This window comes from Thermobia domestica, chromosome 10 (assembly GCF_964235325.1).
Source record: "Thermobia domestica chromosome 10, izTheDome1.hap1.1, whole genome shotgun sequence".
NCBI lineage: Eukaryota > Metazoa > Arthropoda > Insecta > Zygentoma > Lepismatidae > Thermobia > Thermobia domestica.
In genome coordinates, this window is record NC_137463.1 from 43,641,327 (window position 1) to 43,657,528 (window position 16,202).

At 35.7% G+C, this 16,202-nt stretch overlaps 1 protein-coding gene across 1 annotated transcript; it reads right to left on the minus strand.

Moving 5' to 3' along the window:
* Positions 1-5,419: 5,419 nt before the first annotated feature.
* Positions 5,420-14,379, minus strand: LOC145661977 (uncharacterized). The gene is made up of 3 exons (XM_081727321.1): positions 14,286-14,379; positions 10,212-11,084; positions 5,420-5,960 (listed from the first exon to the last, which is right to left on the minus strand). Exons 1-3 carry the CDS (start codon positions 14,342-14,344, stop codon positions 5,447-5,449), a joined length of 1,446 nt encoding a protein of 481 aa, XP_081583447.1. The 5' UTR covers positions 14,345-14,379; the 3' UTR covers positions 5,420-5,446.
* Between the last annotated feature and the right edge of the window lie 1,823 nt (positions 14,380-16,202).

Here is a 16,202-nt window from a genome sequence, read left to right on the forward strand (position 1 = left end):
AGTATAAGTATATGAAAGCAGTTTTGATAGTAATTGCATTTAATGCCTTTACGTAAATGGGCGTTGTTTGCAGCCTGAGTTAATATAATAATGTCTTCATGTTTAGTCACCGACCGACCTTATAAAGCGAACTTTATTGATTCTTAACAAAAAATCAAGGATATAAAATAGATACAAAATGGATGAGTTTACAGTATAATGCTAACTTCTGGTATACAAGTTCGTCGTAGATTTAATAAGAACATATTGAGGGTATAATCTGAGGAAATTTACCCAGGACAAAACATTTCCCCAGGTATAAATTTATCTACAAGTTCTCTACTGAATTCAATACTAAGACGCACGAACTTAAGATAATAATCATGTCCATGAGCTTTCTGAGAATTCTCCAGTATGGTTTGCGTATGGATTAATTTTCTTCAATTCCAATTAAGCGACTTATTGTTAGTAATATAAGAATGGATTCATTTTTATGTGGAATTTCGATGGCAAATATCAAGCACAATTGTCAAGGATACTATATATATATATATATATATATATATATATATATATATATATATATATATATATATATATATATATATATATATATATATATGGGAAAGTTGTACAAAATGGGGACCCTTATATATTTTAGTACATAAAACCAAAACGATCAATGATAAAATTGCTAAATGTAAATCAAAATATTCAGTGGAGTGTTGGCTACCATGAAACAGGCCTTTTTGTATCAATAAGAACGTTTATTTTAACAAAAAATAAGGGAAACTGAAAAAGGGTGAAAGTCCCCGTTTTATACTACTAGTCGGGTAAAATGGGGTTGCCTTTAAAAACTTACCAAATACTTTCAAAACTTACAAATATCTTGCTTAAAACTTTTTACATCTTGTTTACAAGTTGTTTATATATTATACATATATCTAGTTTACAAATATCTTATTTATAATTAATCAAAAAAGAAATAAAAATGAGATTTTCGTACTAAATAAAACCAATTAGAAGTAAAATACTTTTGTCTATTAAGCAACAATTTAAACTTTACGTGCTACAAAAGTCAAAACAGATATATCATCCTTTTTGTCCACGTTAGAACAGGCATCGAGTGCCCACCCATTGCAGCCAGAACACCTAATCCATCCTTCTTTTGCTTTTGAATGACTATAGAGTCTGTTGAAAAAAAAAAAAAAAACACTTGGGGAAAACAAACATGGAAGGCAAAAAATTACCAGTCGCGAAGAAAGGTTAGGGTGCCTCAGAGAAAACCGTAAGCCAGTGTCTTCCAGCAATCTTCTTGTCTCTGTTAAACGAGTGGGAAATACGGTTTGCTTCAGTTAACTCAAACGCAAGAGAACGTAAATCGGTTAGTGCCAGGCCAAAAAGACTTTCTTCTAGTGTTAGTATGTGCTGGACTGTAATACGCAGCCTCAAGCGGACTGTAATACGCGAACTACAAGTAAATTGTAATGATGTTACATGTCGTATAAAATGGGGACGTCCCCAATTTGTACTACCTTCTATGTCCCCGTTTTGGAAGAATGTGACATACATGGAAAAACATGGCTTCCCTATGCTCATAGGTTATATAACCCAATAAGTGAAACGTGTAAACAATAGCTTAAATCTAATGAATACATTAGTGTATTTACCAAATTTATTTCTACATGTAATCAGGGAGTAAGTCAAATAGTAGAAAGGCGACACATCGAAAAATATTTCGCCAAAAACTTCAAAGCAATACACATCTACACTAACTGTACAGTGATGTTTTTATTCCTGTCCAAAATGGTGTAATCGTTGTCTTGAACAATAATGCATAGCCTTGCCGCTGTAAGCAGCGCCAATCATGTAGAAACACCGTGCCCCCGTTTGAACCGCCGTCCCCGTTTTATACAACTCTCCCCTATATTAGGGTGTCCCTTATTTTGGGTAATTTCGTGCTGCGATACACACACCCCAAATGTATTCTATGTGACCATAAATACACATTAGTGAAATAGCAGCTCTCTACGAGAACATTAACCCGTGCCGAATTCACGACAAAGTCATGAAATGACGTTTCCACATTATAATATAATTTAGAATTTCCAAACAAGATATCGAAGAAACTAAAAGAGACAGAGAAACGAAACTTTGCACGAAGCAACTAGAGTAAGGGTGACATCTTCTCCTGACAAACAGCACTGGATGAACAGTGTTGCCAACCTTAGAGAAAGTTGTGATTTTGTAAATGGAATGACCTAAATTGAATATCATCATTGGAAGCAACAGTAAAAATAAAGACGAAAGAGATGGTAAACACAGATCAGTGTTGCAAGCTTCTCGAGAAATAACGTGTAATATGTATTGCCGCAAACAGGGAGTGAGGTACTAACGTTTTGTACATCTTAAATCAGAAATTGACAAGAACCGTTTGCGTTGCCTCTAAGTCTAGAAGGATTTGCTGAACAGTGTTGCTGTCAACAGAAGAGAAAAATTGAGTATGGAAAACATACAATAACTCTGTAAAGGCCACTAATGCTTTATGCCTGAAAACCTATAATGCAAGGCGGTAGAGCATGAGGAGTACACCGTGGTTATGTGAGATCGATAACTGGCCGAGATATACGATATCTTGTAAAAACTGACAAGTAAGGTTTGTGAAAGGTGGCAACGCTGCACAGCTGGTTGGAATCCCAAAAACCTTGTTAAAATATGAAAACAGCGTTCAATTTGCATGGGTTTATGTACTCGTGGACTTTTGAGGACGCTGATAACCATGATGACATCAAGAGTAAATAATCCGCCGCTCTGCAGCGTTGCCATCTTTTACAAACCTTACTTCTCTGCTTTAATAAGGTATCGAATATATCCGTCAGTACGTGAGTTATCAATCTCACATAACCACAGCTCTACTCCTTATGCGCTACCGCCTTGCATTATAGGTTTTCAAGCATAAAGCATTAGTGACTTTTTCAGAGTTATAGTATGTTTTCCAAACTCAATTTTTCTCTTCTGTTGATGGCAACACTGCTCAGCGGATCCTTCTAAACTTTGAGACAACACAAATAGTTCTTGGCAATATCTGATTTAAGGTGTTCAAAATGTTAGTACCTCACTCCCTGTGTGCGCCAACACATATTACACGTTATTTCTCGAGAAGTTTGCAACACTGATCTGCTTTTACCATCTCTTTTGTTTTTATTTTTATTACTGCTTCCAATGATGATATTCAATTTTGGTCATTACATTTACAAAAACACAACTTTCTCTAAGGTTGGCAACATTGTTCATCCGGTGCTGTTTGTCAATACACGAGCAGATGTTGCCCTTACTCTAGTTGCATCGTGCAAAGTTTCGTTTCTCTGTCTCTTTTAATTGCTCCCTTATCACGTTTGGAAATTCTAAATTATATTATAATGTGGATCGTAATTTCATGACTTTGTCATTAAGTCAGCACGGGTTAACGTTCTCGTAGAGAGCTGCTATCTCACTAATGAGTGTTTGTGGTCACATAGAATACATTTGGAGAGGGGGGTGCGTATCGCAACACGAAATTACCCAAAATAAGGGACACCCTAATATATATATATATATATATATATATATATATATATATATATATATATATATATATATACAGGGATAGACAAAAAATCTAAAAACATTTCATACAGGACACGTAAGTTTGACCCTCCACTGTGCAACATGTGTTGCGGTTGCCGATCTTTTTTTCTTTTTTTTGTTTTCAATGTGTCATGTGGACCTGCCTCTTCCGTCAGCAGTAACCAGTTCACCTGGAGTGTCGTGGTGTGAAAGTGGTGCGATAAAATGGGCGAGCTCACAGACTTTCAAAGAGGCATGATCGTTGGTGCCCGTCTGGTTGGAGCTTCAGTGGCAACAGTGGCGAACATTGTAGGGGTATCGAAAGGCACTGTGTCCAATTCATGTTCAAACGACGTCTGCAAAGCACAACAGTGGTCGAAAGACAATCCTGTCAGATAGGGACCGGAGGGGATTTAAACGGATTGTAGCAGCTAAAAAGACCACTGCAATGAAAATTACGTCTGAACTCAATTCCGGCCTACAGAACCCGGTTTCATCGAAAACAGTGCGACGGGAACTTCATAAAATGAAAATTCAGGCAGGGCCGCTATCACCAAACCCCTGGTCACAGCAGTAAATGCGAAGAGGCGTATCCAGTGGTGCAAGGACCACAAGGCGTGGACTCATGAGCAGTGGAAACACGTAATGTGGTCCGATGAATCGACCTTCAGCTTGTTTCCAACAACTGGTCTTGTTCACGTATGGAGAACACTATCGCAGGCCTATGATACAGACTGTCTGCTCCCAACTGTAAAGCATGGGAGTGGTTCTGTTACAGTAGGCAGTGATATCGTGGTTTTCTGCAGGTCCCATCATAGTCCTGCATGGAATTGTTCCCTGATGGTGATGGCATCTACGAAGATGATTTGTCACCATGTCACACTGAAAAAGCGGTGAAATCATGGTTTGAGGAGCATGACCAGGAGCTATCACACCTCCCCTGGGTTCCACAATCACCAGATCTAAACATCATTGATCCATTGTGGTCTGAGTTAAAAAGGCGTGTTCGGTCTCATTACCCTCCACCAGCACTCCTTAGGGACCTGGAGCATGTTTTGGAGGAACAACGGTACAAAATTCCACACACCACGATTCAGGAGCTGTATACGTCCATTCCGCGTCGGATCCAAGCTGTTTTGAACACAAAAGGAGGCCCTACACCATACTAGACATGATTTTCACACTTTTGCAAACGTTTTAGATATTTTTGTCCAATCTCTCAGCTTGTCAAGATCTACCACAGTGTCAAGTTCTTTCAAGATCGGATGAGTTCGGTTGTGCGACGCATATATATATATACGTCGCACAACCGAACTCATCCGATCTTGAAAGAACTTGACACTGTGGTAGATCTTGACAACCTGAATATGCATATTATGAAATATTATGGCACAAGCTTATTATGTTTCCGAATTCTGGTCCATCGATTTTGGGGTTCGATCGTACAAGTTTAACTAATCTTGTCGATCCGTATCAAACTAGGCATGCTAGTACCAATACTCATTGATCTGCTTTATAAAATTGGTGAACTATTGTGGTGTTTATTCCATTGGTTCTTGAACTATAACTCATCAGGTTTGGGAGTTTGGATTTATTAGAATGTTTTCAAAACAATTTTAATAAAAAGACTTGCTTAAAAGAATCAATGATGAACGATTATTTTCGCCATAAGAAAAGTTACCAATACTAGTATACACATTCTTGTTGCTCAATATGACGATACTATTAATATTATTAGTGTCATCTTTAATATTAGTATAGAGAACAATAGAAAGCATTCAAAAGTTTGAGGTATTGGTGCTTGATGTTAAAAAATCAACACAATAATGTATACATTAGTTTTATATTTAAATAGAATTCTTTAATACAAATCAGACAGTGGTTGTGTTGTTCTAAATGTAACTGCTCCCAGTGGAGGTACTTCACTAAATGAGTAAGATGTATCTCCAAATCTCACTTGGACATCCTGTGCTGTATTACCATTGTTATTAAATACAACAATACCAATTGTTTCATCAGGATTTTCAAACGCAACAGAAGTGAGAGCTCCACCGTCTCCAAAGCTTTTAGGACTTCCAATTCTGACAGCGCCTTGTGATGCAGCTTTATTCATATGGCCTATGACGTGGTACTCAATATTGGTCTCAAAACGACTATCGTCTGAATATAATGTAATAATGCCACGACATCCTTTGCAGCCACCATTTTCATATGTTGGTCCAAAGTACTCGTTCAAGACTATGTTCCATAGGATTCCATTCAAAGCTCCATTTTGAACCTGACGAATGAAGTAGGTGCCAAGCATATAACTGAATACGCTTGGGTAGTTAGCATCTCCATTCAATACACTGTATTCGGTGACGTAGTAGTTGACACTGTAAGAGAATAAAAGTTTGAATAATGATTTTGTGGAACATGTTTACAAATTATACGAAATAAGATATCTATGCCTCTATGTAATGAGATACTTATAGTCAGAAGGCATGAATACGAATACATGGCAAGAATGAGTCTTCCTTCTAGGTGGTTCTTCGCTGAAGATATTAATAATTTTGTGGAAAGCTTATAATTAAAATGTTTTTCATAAAGCAAGGCATAAGCGTAGCCACGGGGTATTCCTGTGCACATACTAATAGAATGGTTTGATTCTGTTTTCTTTAATTGTCATATGTTCTAAAAAAATATCTGTAATTTTTCAATTCATTGAAGTAATATTTTCATCTGATTTTTAATGTACTTACCAATAAAATGAACACACATGAATGTTAAATTGAGAGAATGTGTAATCTTAATTACCATTGTGCACACTCATATAAAAGATTCTGCTCTAACTACCTTTGTGCACACCCATACGAAAAGTTCTGTTTTAACTCTAGTTCTGTTTTAACTAACAAGGGAGGTTCACGCAGTGGCTTCGCTGAGATTCGAACGAGACAATTGTGTTTCCATTTGATATGTTATAACTAGATGAATCCCAAAGTTATTCGTGCCACCGAGTGGAATATCGTGAGTTACAACAAATTTTGAAACGTAAAAACTACAAAAAATTACCTGGCAGAATATTTTGAACAGTCATTTGTTCGGAGACGGTTGGGTAAGTGGAAAACTCGGCCAACACGTATCCCATCATTTTCAACGACAAACTTTTTGGGGTAAAAAACTTTGTCCTAGGGTCCCAGACGAGGTCCAACTCAAAATTTTCAAGTGGCAAGGGGGTTAAGTAGCACATCACTTTAAAGCTGTTGTAAAATGAAAGAAAATGCAGCAAGTCTCGGCTCTCTACAACAGCCCTGTGCAAAATGGAGGAGGGTCAAAATGTAAACAAAAACTTAATTGAAAAGTCCATGACCACTCCTATAAATCGGAAACGGTAAGACAAATGTGAAAACAGGAAAGGAAGTGTGGCATTATTTTCAAAGTGCAACGATTTAACTGAAAACGTCTTGTTCCAGGATCCCCACAGGGCCCCAGGTGGGGCCCAACTAAAAAGTTTCAAATGGCAAGAGATGTAGCACATCGTTTGAAAGCTCTTGTTAACTGAAAGAAGATCGAGCACGTCTCGACTTTCTACGACAACTCTGTCCAAAATTCCGGCGGGTCAAAATGTAAACAAAAGCTTAATTGAAAATCTATGGCCATCTTGAATCCAAGATGGCCGCTTAAAACCTATATCGAAAGGATAAGCATACCAAACTGCTGAAGCTAGGAAAACCAAAATTTGACTAATGTAGGTGACGAAAATATGCGAAATGTTCAAAAACGCGACATCTTGTGTTCAAAATGCCACACTTGTATCGAACGCATGTGTAGCTCACACTATTGGTGTTGGAGAAGCGAAATTATACGGTATTTACGTTTGTGGTTAATAGTAAATATCCACAAAATATCAAAGAGTATAATCTGTAATTCAATATGGTTGCCAGCGTGAAAAATGAGTTTGTATATAAATGTGTTATTTCTTGGAATACTGTGACCAAACCAATGAAGTTCGGTGTACTGAAATGACTTACACATGGTTTGGTACTACTCGCCAATCTTGCAAATGAATGTTTTTTGTATATTTGGTATTGCTTGAAGCATTGCGATCAAACCAACGAATGACATACAAATGTAACCATCACGAATACATTACAATGGAGCCCCCAACATACTGGTGCAACAAGTCCTTTTTGCATGAACTACGCAGGACAAAATTAAAAAAATACCAGAAGGTATTGAATTTTTGTTTAGCAGTATGAGTCGGAAGTCCGAGTTTGTATTCATCGCATATTCGTTATATTCAAGTAAATGATGTCGGGAGAACCGTGACAAACGTGCATTAAGAACAAAATATATATGTGTTGTTACCGAATGAAATAATAGTTGGAGTGAATAGAAATTCCATTGTTCTTTAGTTTTCCTATTGTTTCTAAATACACAGTAGAGAAAAATAGAGATTTAGATTTATACTGTTATGAATGACATAGGTTTTAAGCGGCCATCTTGAATTCAAGGTGGCCATAGCTTTTTAAATAAGCTTTTGTTTAAATTTTGACTCGCCGGAATTTTTACACAGGGTTGTCGTAGAAAGTCGAGACTTGCTCCATCTACTTTCATTTAACAAGATCTTGCAAACGATGAGCTACTTAACCCCTGTTGCAATTTGAAACTTTTTAGTTGGACCCCATCTGGGACCCTGTGGGAGCCCTGGGACAAGACGTTTTAACTTAAATTGAAAAGAATGCCACACTCTCTTTCCTATTTTCACATTTATCTCACCGTTTACGATTTATAGGGGTGACCATGGACTTTTCTATTAAGTCCTTTTTTTTTTACATTTTGAGCCTCACCTATTTTGCTCAGGGTTGTCGTAGAGAGTCAAGACTTGCTGCATTTTCTTTCATTTTACAACAGCTTTCAAACGATGTGCTACTTAACCCCCCTTGCCTTTTGAAAATTTTGAGTTGGACCCTGTCTGGGACCCTGCGAGGACTTTGGGGCAAACTTCTTTTTATCCGAAAAAGAGTGCCCTTGAAAATGATGGAATACGTATTGTCCGAGTTTTCCATTTACCCAACCGTTTCCGAACAAATGACTCTGTTCAAAATATTCTGCCAGCTTTGTAGCTTCTATATTACAAACTATGTTGTAACTCACGACATTCCGCCCGGTGGCACGTATAGCTTTGGGATTCGTCTAGTTATAACATGTCAAATGCAAACACAATTGTCTCGTTCGGATCTCAGCGGAGCCACTGCGTGACCCTTCCTTGTAAGTACACGTCCATATGAAAAGTTCTAGTTCAATTACTTTTGTGCACACCCAGATGAAAATTTCTGCTTTAACTATCTTTGTGTACATCCATATGAAAAATTTTGCTTTAACTACCTTTGTACACATTCATGTGAAAAGTTTTTGCTACGCCTATGAGCAAAAAGTTAGAATGAACTGAATAATTAGGATAAACTAAGAAGTAGATGCTTAGTAGTAGATCAATCCCCACTTTAGTGAGGGACTCTTGATTCTATGTGGACTCATTTTAAATTATACTGGAGGATATCGTGTTGGTGGATTTTCTTAGTTTTCAGTTATTATTTCGTCAATTCTTGGATCATTTCCTCCTAATTCTCATCTGTCTTCCTTAATGGTCAACCCGACAGACGCTAAAGTAACAATTTTTGTTCATCTGTAGCAGTATCTATGCAGTACTTAGGTTTATATAAGGTAGTAATGCTTTACCATGGAAGATAAAGTATCTTAATCTCATAGGTACTGCAGAGTAAAATCCGTAATTTATCATAAATACAATAATGATAAATTTAATATAACTGATTCACGTATTATGTGACATAAGTTTGGAAAATTGAAGCATCTCAAGCTTACGATCCTCAAGCAATGATCAACTGTTGGACAATTACCACATATACATGTATAAACTAAATATCAAATGCAAAATATCGCTCCAAATGTTAATTTTTAATAAACTCTTAAGCTCAAAACCCATTCAGGTTTGAGATACAATACTGGTTCTGGTACGTTTTATGTAATCTATGGATTCCTGATTTGTCTGTAGTACTCACACGTGCGTTTCAGAAAACAGTTATTGCTTGGACAGTAACTACCAGTTTTTATTAACAATAGGAAGTATTGGGAGGTAGACTGAACTACAACTACATACCTAAGAAACTGAGAAACGGAACACTAATTTCTCTTTCCATATCTCAAACTAATTGCGCTTGAAAGTTTCGTATCAACAACAAATGGTCGTAATGATTCTAATTTCTTTATATTATTTATTACTACTATAGTATTGAAAATAAACTCGCTAAATACAGTATATCTGTCATATTAGTCAGTAACAAGTGCGGAAAGTCTAGTTTATAGCAAAATTAATATATGAGAACAATTGGCTTTTTAATTATTTTAAAATATGTGACTTTATGAAATGAGGAGTAACTTTTCATGTGAAATCGCAACCATATATTATCACAGTAAACTGAAGAAAATTTGCATGTGAATAAATTGAAGAATTTGAGAAAATTAATCTCCAGATGGAAAATATAAGACAATTCAAGGTATATCAAACTTGTGATTTTAGATTTACGGTTACTTAGTTCAAATTGCTTATAAATAAATATAAAACTTACTCAGGATGTGCTGCAAGAATGGTCAATGCAGCGTCTGGGTCACTCGATGAATAACCATGGAAAGCAAATCCATCAACATATTGTTTCACAACACTGTCATTCAGTACTTGAATAGGATATTCTGTATTGTCCCAATTAAAGTCCCATACTACGATCTTTGTGTCAAGTCCCGCTGCTTCCAACTTTGGCCCAAGAGATCGTATGAGGCTGATTTCATCTTCCGCGACAAGTTGCATGGTGGGATATGCAGATAGCCATAACGGTTCATTCTGTACTGTTAAAGCATCAATACGGATTCCTTGTTCCTCAAACGCTTGTAAGAACTTCACAAAGTAATTCGCGTAGACATCTGTAAACTGATTATCGAAGCTACCTCTTTCAATGAAGTTATTTGTCTTCATCCATGGTGGAGCTGACCATGGACTGGCTAAGATTTTTATATTCGGATTTATTTCTTTAGCAGCAAGCAGTGTTGGGACCACAAATTCAAGATCAGCTTCGATACTGAAGTTCGTAAGTTCAGGGTCGTAAGTGTCATCATAAGTATAGGCAACTCCTCTAGCCATAAAATCACAAGCACCCATTGGAAGACGGATATAATTTACACCGATCCCTGATGTAGTATTGAAAAGAGCTTGAAGTAATTCTTCCCTATGTTGACTATAATGAATCAAATAAGCCGCAGAATTTGTGACGGCAGCACCAAACCCTTGCATAGTCTGGTGTCTTTCTGTTGGATCAACCTCTAAAATAGCCGGCGCTCGAACACCTTTCCATTTTTCAGGTGAAGCTGGAGAGAGACATCCTTGTGCTTGTCCAGCACTCGGATCAGTAAATTGATCGCTGGGATCTGTTACCCAATATTCCAATTGCCTATGAAAGAAAAAAAAAAGATATTAAATAATTTCTATAAATGAATTATGTATAACATCATTACTTAATTATTGATGTCCTAGTCGTGTCAGCAGTCAAGTGATTTTTTTTTTTTATTTTTGTATTTGGATCCTGTATCTTATTGCCTTCATCTTGAAGGTAGATTACTGACAGATGTTTTATTTACTTGCTGAATTGACTTGTTTGCTTCTAATGCATAACTACTTGATGTTTGTTTATTTATTTTACATAAATGTGTGGGAAATAAAGTAAGATTAATTAAAAAATATATTAAACAACTTTCTAATTATCCTTTAGTTTAGCTGCTGAATGTTTAGTCAAGCATTCCACAAATTCAAAAATATTGACCAGGGAGAGGTTCACGGTAATATCAGTATCAGTTATATACAGTCTTGTTAAAAAATCTTTCATTTTAAGGTCCTACTATTATGCCCTTTAGGTTAAGGGAAATGGATGATTAAGGCAAGTGAATGATGATGATGGATTAGATAGTGGAATGATAATGTGGGAGAAAAGGGAGTACCCTGAGAAAACCCACGTACATGATGTTGTTCACCACAAACTTACTTACCTGGGAATCGAACCGGGACCGTACGCACCAGAGGTAAGCCCTTTACCAGAGAGCCACCGTGCCCCTCTTGTTAAAATAAAAAATTCGGGGTACCCACTTCTCTGTGAAAAGTCCTTGGCCCTTATTGCAGTTACAATTAAATCAAACAAATGTGAATTTCTTTTATAGTAATTTGGTCTTTATGTAAAGCCAATGTATTTGATTTTCTTGCGTATGATTGTCAAAATATTGTCTTTTAAAGCAATATGAATGGTGAAGATTTTTTTTTTTTTTTTACCAAGGTTGTATTCAAAAAGCTATCATACCACTCATAAACAGTGTTCACACTTGGATAAATTTCTAATTACGCTTTTTATAGCCTACTAATTTGAGGTTGCTGAATCCAATAAAGTACAGTACATATCAATATATCCATCCAGGAGATCACGAGAAAATAACCTCAGAGTTGGGACCTTTGAGGTACTGCTTATTCAAGTATAAAAGTGTCCAAATTTCGATACATTTATAATTGTGCTATTTTATATTAATTTGAAAATCACAAATCCAATGGAACTATTTCCAAACATATCTTTTCATGGAATCATGAAAATCATCTCAAATTTGGGATGTTTATATTTATTTATATCCCTAATTCGAGGTCACTTTTATAGGCACCCTATGGACTATATGTATTAAAATTATTCCGCTAGATTCAGCGTCTGAAATTAATATAAAACTTACAATTATAAATGTATCAAGAGTGTTCACTTTTACTATTGGTATAAGCGGTACTTCAAATATTCCAACTTTGAGATAATTTTCCTCGTGACCCCATGGTAGGATATATTCAGAAATAGTTTCATTGGTTTCATTAGTATTCTTAAATTGGTACACAACAGTGTTGGGCAAAATCAATTAAAATCAATTGCAGTTGATTAATCAATTGAAAGTAATTGCTGTTGAAATTAATTACAATTGAATTAATTGTTAATTACGTTTGCTATTACTTTCAATTCATTGTTTAATTGCAATTGATTCTCATTTATTAATAGCGAACTGTAATTAACAATTGACCATTACTTACTTCAATTTGTTAATTGCAATTAACAATTAAATTTACAGGTTAATTGTTAACTGTTAATTCAATTGAAATTTGCCCATACATGCATTTGCCCAAAGCGTAATTAGAAATTTATCCAAGTGGTTACACTTTTTATGAGGGATATGACCGTTAGTTTTATTTTTCACATAACACAGAATTCGTCTTTGTAATTTTCCATTAATTTCATTTCATTATATTTTATTGTTCGTTATGTTAAGCGTAACAAAGATTAGCAAAAACCAAGGATTCTTACTTCTTCTAAAATGGCACTGAATTGTTGTTGTAGTAGTATTCTAACTAGAGCTATCTATGGAATTTTGTACAGATACGTAATTCCAATAACAACGCAATACTTTCTCATAATTTTCGTTGGACCATATCATGTTACTGTAAAATTATTAAGGTATTAATATTGTTCTCTAACTATATGCCGTATATCCTATTTTGTTATGCAACCAGAAATGCTCTGGAATTGACATGTACGGTAGATTCTCGTGATTTAATTTTGTTTCACATTGTGTAACTATGATAGACTTATAGAAATGTTTGAATGTGAATACACCAGTAGCGGTCTTACATTGTTGCGATTGACTAGGCGTCACTTTTTTTTTTTTTTTTTTTTTTTTAGAAGAATGAAGTATTTTACACATGGTTTTTAAATCATGAAATGTTATGGATTTCAAAATACATGGTATTTCTTATGTTGATTTTAAGCCATTCACTCGTCATCGAAATGTAAAATGAAATCCTTGAGTTTTGCGTCCAACGATTATGCTGGTTAGGCTAAAGGAGACGGTGGTGATGAGTAATGATAATGAATGAAATGGTGGAATGAAGAAAGTGGGAGGAGACGGGAGAACCCCGAGAAAACCCACGCACACGGTGTTCCCTTCGTCATAGAATACTCGTTATATAAAACTAACCACTTTCATGTTAAAATCTTAACTACTGGCACCACTGATCCTTCAACTCCCTTAGTTCCAAACAACGTCTCGATCTTTCCAATCGCACGATAAATGATTCATTTTAGACGTTGCTCGGAACTGGGAAGTGGAAAGTTTAGAACTGGTTGTTATAGTAACGACCACAATGTGAATCCTAACTTAGCTTCGTAGATTTGGTGATTCTGCAGTTTGGATACCATTACAAAGTCTTCTGCATTTCTATTGATAAAACGATGTTGCCAATTCAATTCTCGCGATTACCATAAGACAATTGGCACTGCAATTGTCGCTTAGACATTATACATAAATTTATATTTTATAGCTATTTTTAAAATGAAAAAAACAAAACAAATAAGGGCATACATTTGGTATATAAATACACAAAACGGGACGAGATGAGATGAGAAAAGTTTTTTTTTTTTTTTTAATTTACGCGAGATGAATTTGAAAATCGAGAAATTTTTATAATGAAATTTTGAAAATCGAGACGAGGCGAGGATTCGACAAAATTTGAGATGAGACTAGAAAATATTATTTTTTTCGTCTCGTGGACAATCTAGTGCTAATAAAAAAATTCAACTCACCCTTCCGGGCATTCACAATATACAACATGAACAAGTACCAGAAGCCAAAGAACCTTCATTGTTAATCGTGTAATAGTAACAAGAACTCTGTATATTTATAAGTGATCGAAAAATGATAAACATCCAAATCAATAACATTTATACTTGCTATTAACTTCTTTGACTTAAAGAAGTGATATCACATTGTTTTATTGTTATATCGTCTATAAACACACTCGACACGCATTTGCCTATCAAGAGGTCAAAATGTAGTGAATCATTCTTTTTCTGTAAGACACACCTTCAGGTTGTGATAGGCTATCTTATTTAATTAGCTCGTATCGCAGTTTTGATACTGAAATGCAAGTCATGATAAGTAGTTGTTATGTAAAACTAACGTGAAATGTATTAAAGTATTAAAAATAGCCAAAGATATATGTTAGGTCAGTAAATAGTAAATATCATAAGGCCAAATCAGGAGAGACCGCATAGTAGACTAGTTCGCGCAGGGGCTAGATGGGGTCGGAGAAAGCAAAGGGCGTGAAGAGTTATAGCAAATGGAGAATTGACAACTTTGCTAATAGAGTCGTCGGTTAAACTTATGTGTCGATAGATGCTATTCGCTAAGAACGTCTCGTTTTGCGTGCACGGTGCAAAGTAAGTGATTATTTCCCCAAAAGTTCGGTATAAATTCATAGGAATGTTGTGGTATCAAATAATCAAACAGTAATGCATATTTGACTTAGTTCAGCATTGAAACTATCGTTATACGTATTTCACCACCAGTTTGCAAAAATGGACCTAGGCTATGAGGGTTTGTCGCGCAATCATGAAGTAGGGGAGATCACGCAAACATTCATTGCACGCATTAATGAGATAGATTGCGCATTTGAGATAATTGACATATTTTTGTTGAACATCATACTAGAGAAAGTAATGAGAAAATATGCAATAACTGCAATTGTTTTCTGTAGGAACATCAGGCATGTAATTAAGGGATAGCCAGGAGGAATGAACCTTCCTTGGACCACCTTTAGTCCCCCTGAAACTTTCAACTGTTTGTTGGAATGTATCCCTTATCCATGAGAAATGAACTCGAGTCAGCCTCCGGAATATAATCTCCCTTACCCTAGAACTCTGACGATTACGAACTCGAAGTAAATGTTTCAACGCAGTTTTATCAGTAAACTACCTGCCTATTTCCAGGATGTTTGTTATTGGTAGGACAGCTTATAATCATAACAGTTGTATCATGTTTCTAAAACATATTTTATTTTTTCTTTACTATACCAGGTTGTTTCTGTAGTATCATCGTCAGACGCAATCTTACCTGCCGCTGTAGCAGGAATCGCACAAAATACGGGTTTTGAAAAACGGTCACCATTAAGAACACAATCAGTTTCAACAGTAATTTGGAATCTGGTATTCCGCACAAGGTGTACAACTACACATTGCATCGTTCTTAACAATTTTATTTCAATATTGGTTATTTTATAAGAATTATACGCGAACTATTCTTATTTTACCATATAGAAATTGACATATTGAACAAAAATTAGTTACTCTTCTAGAGCTAACATTGGTCCGTTATAAATGGTGTTTACACTGGTAGCACGTGATTAAATGACCCGTCATTGCTGATCCATGACCACTAAAATTAACCAGAATGAGCACGCCACTTGTTTGTGTTGTGTGTTGAAAGAACTCGTGAAAACAGTCCAATTAAAATTACGACAGAATGGCTAAAAGTGTCAATACGTTTGGACGTAGGAAAGTTGCTCAATCAAGGTATAATATGTGTAGTACCAGGGTACACGATACCTATAACCTTCCTAAATTTCTTAGGCACTTTTCTTTTTTCTAGTGAAGGCACTTTTCTAGTGAAGTAACTGCTTACAACGACGAAAGAATTTAGCGAGAAGACCATTTCTGTTTTTC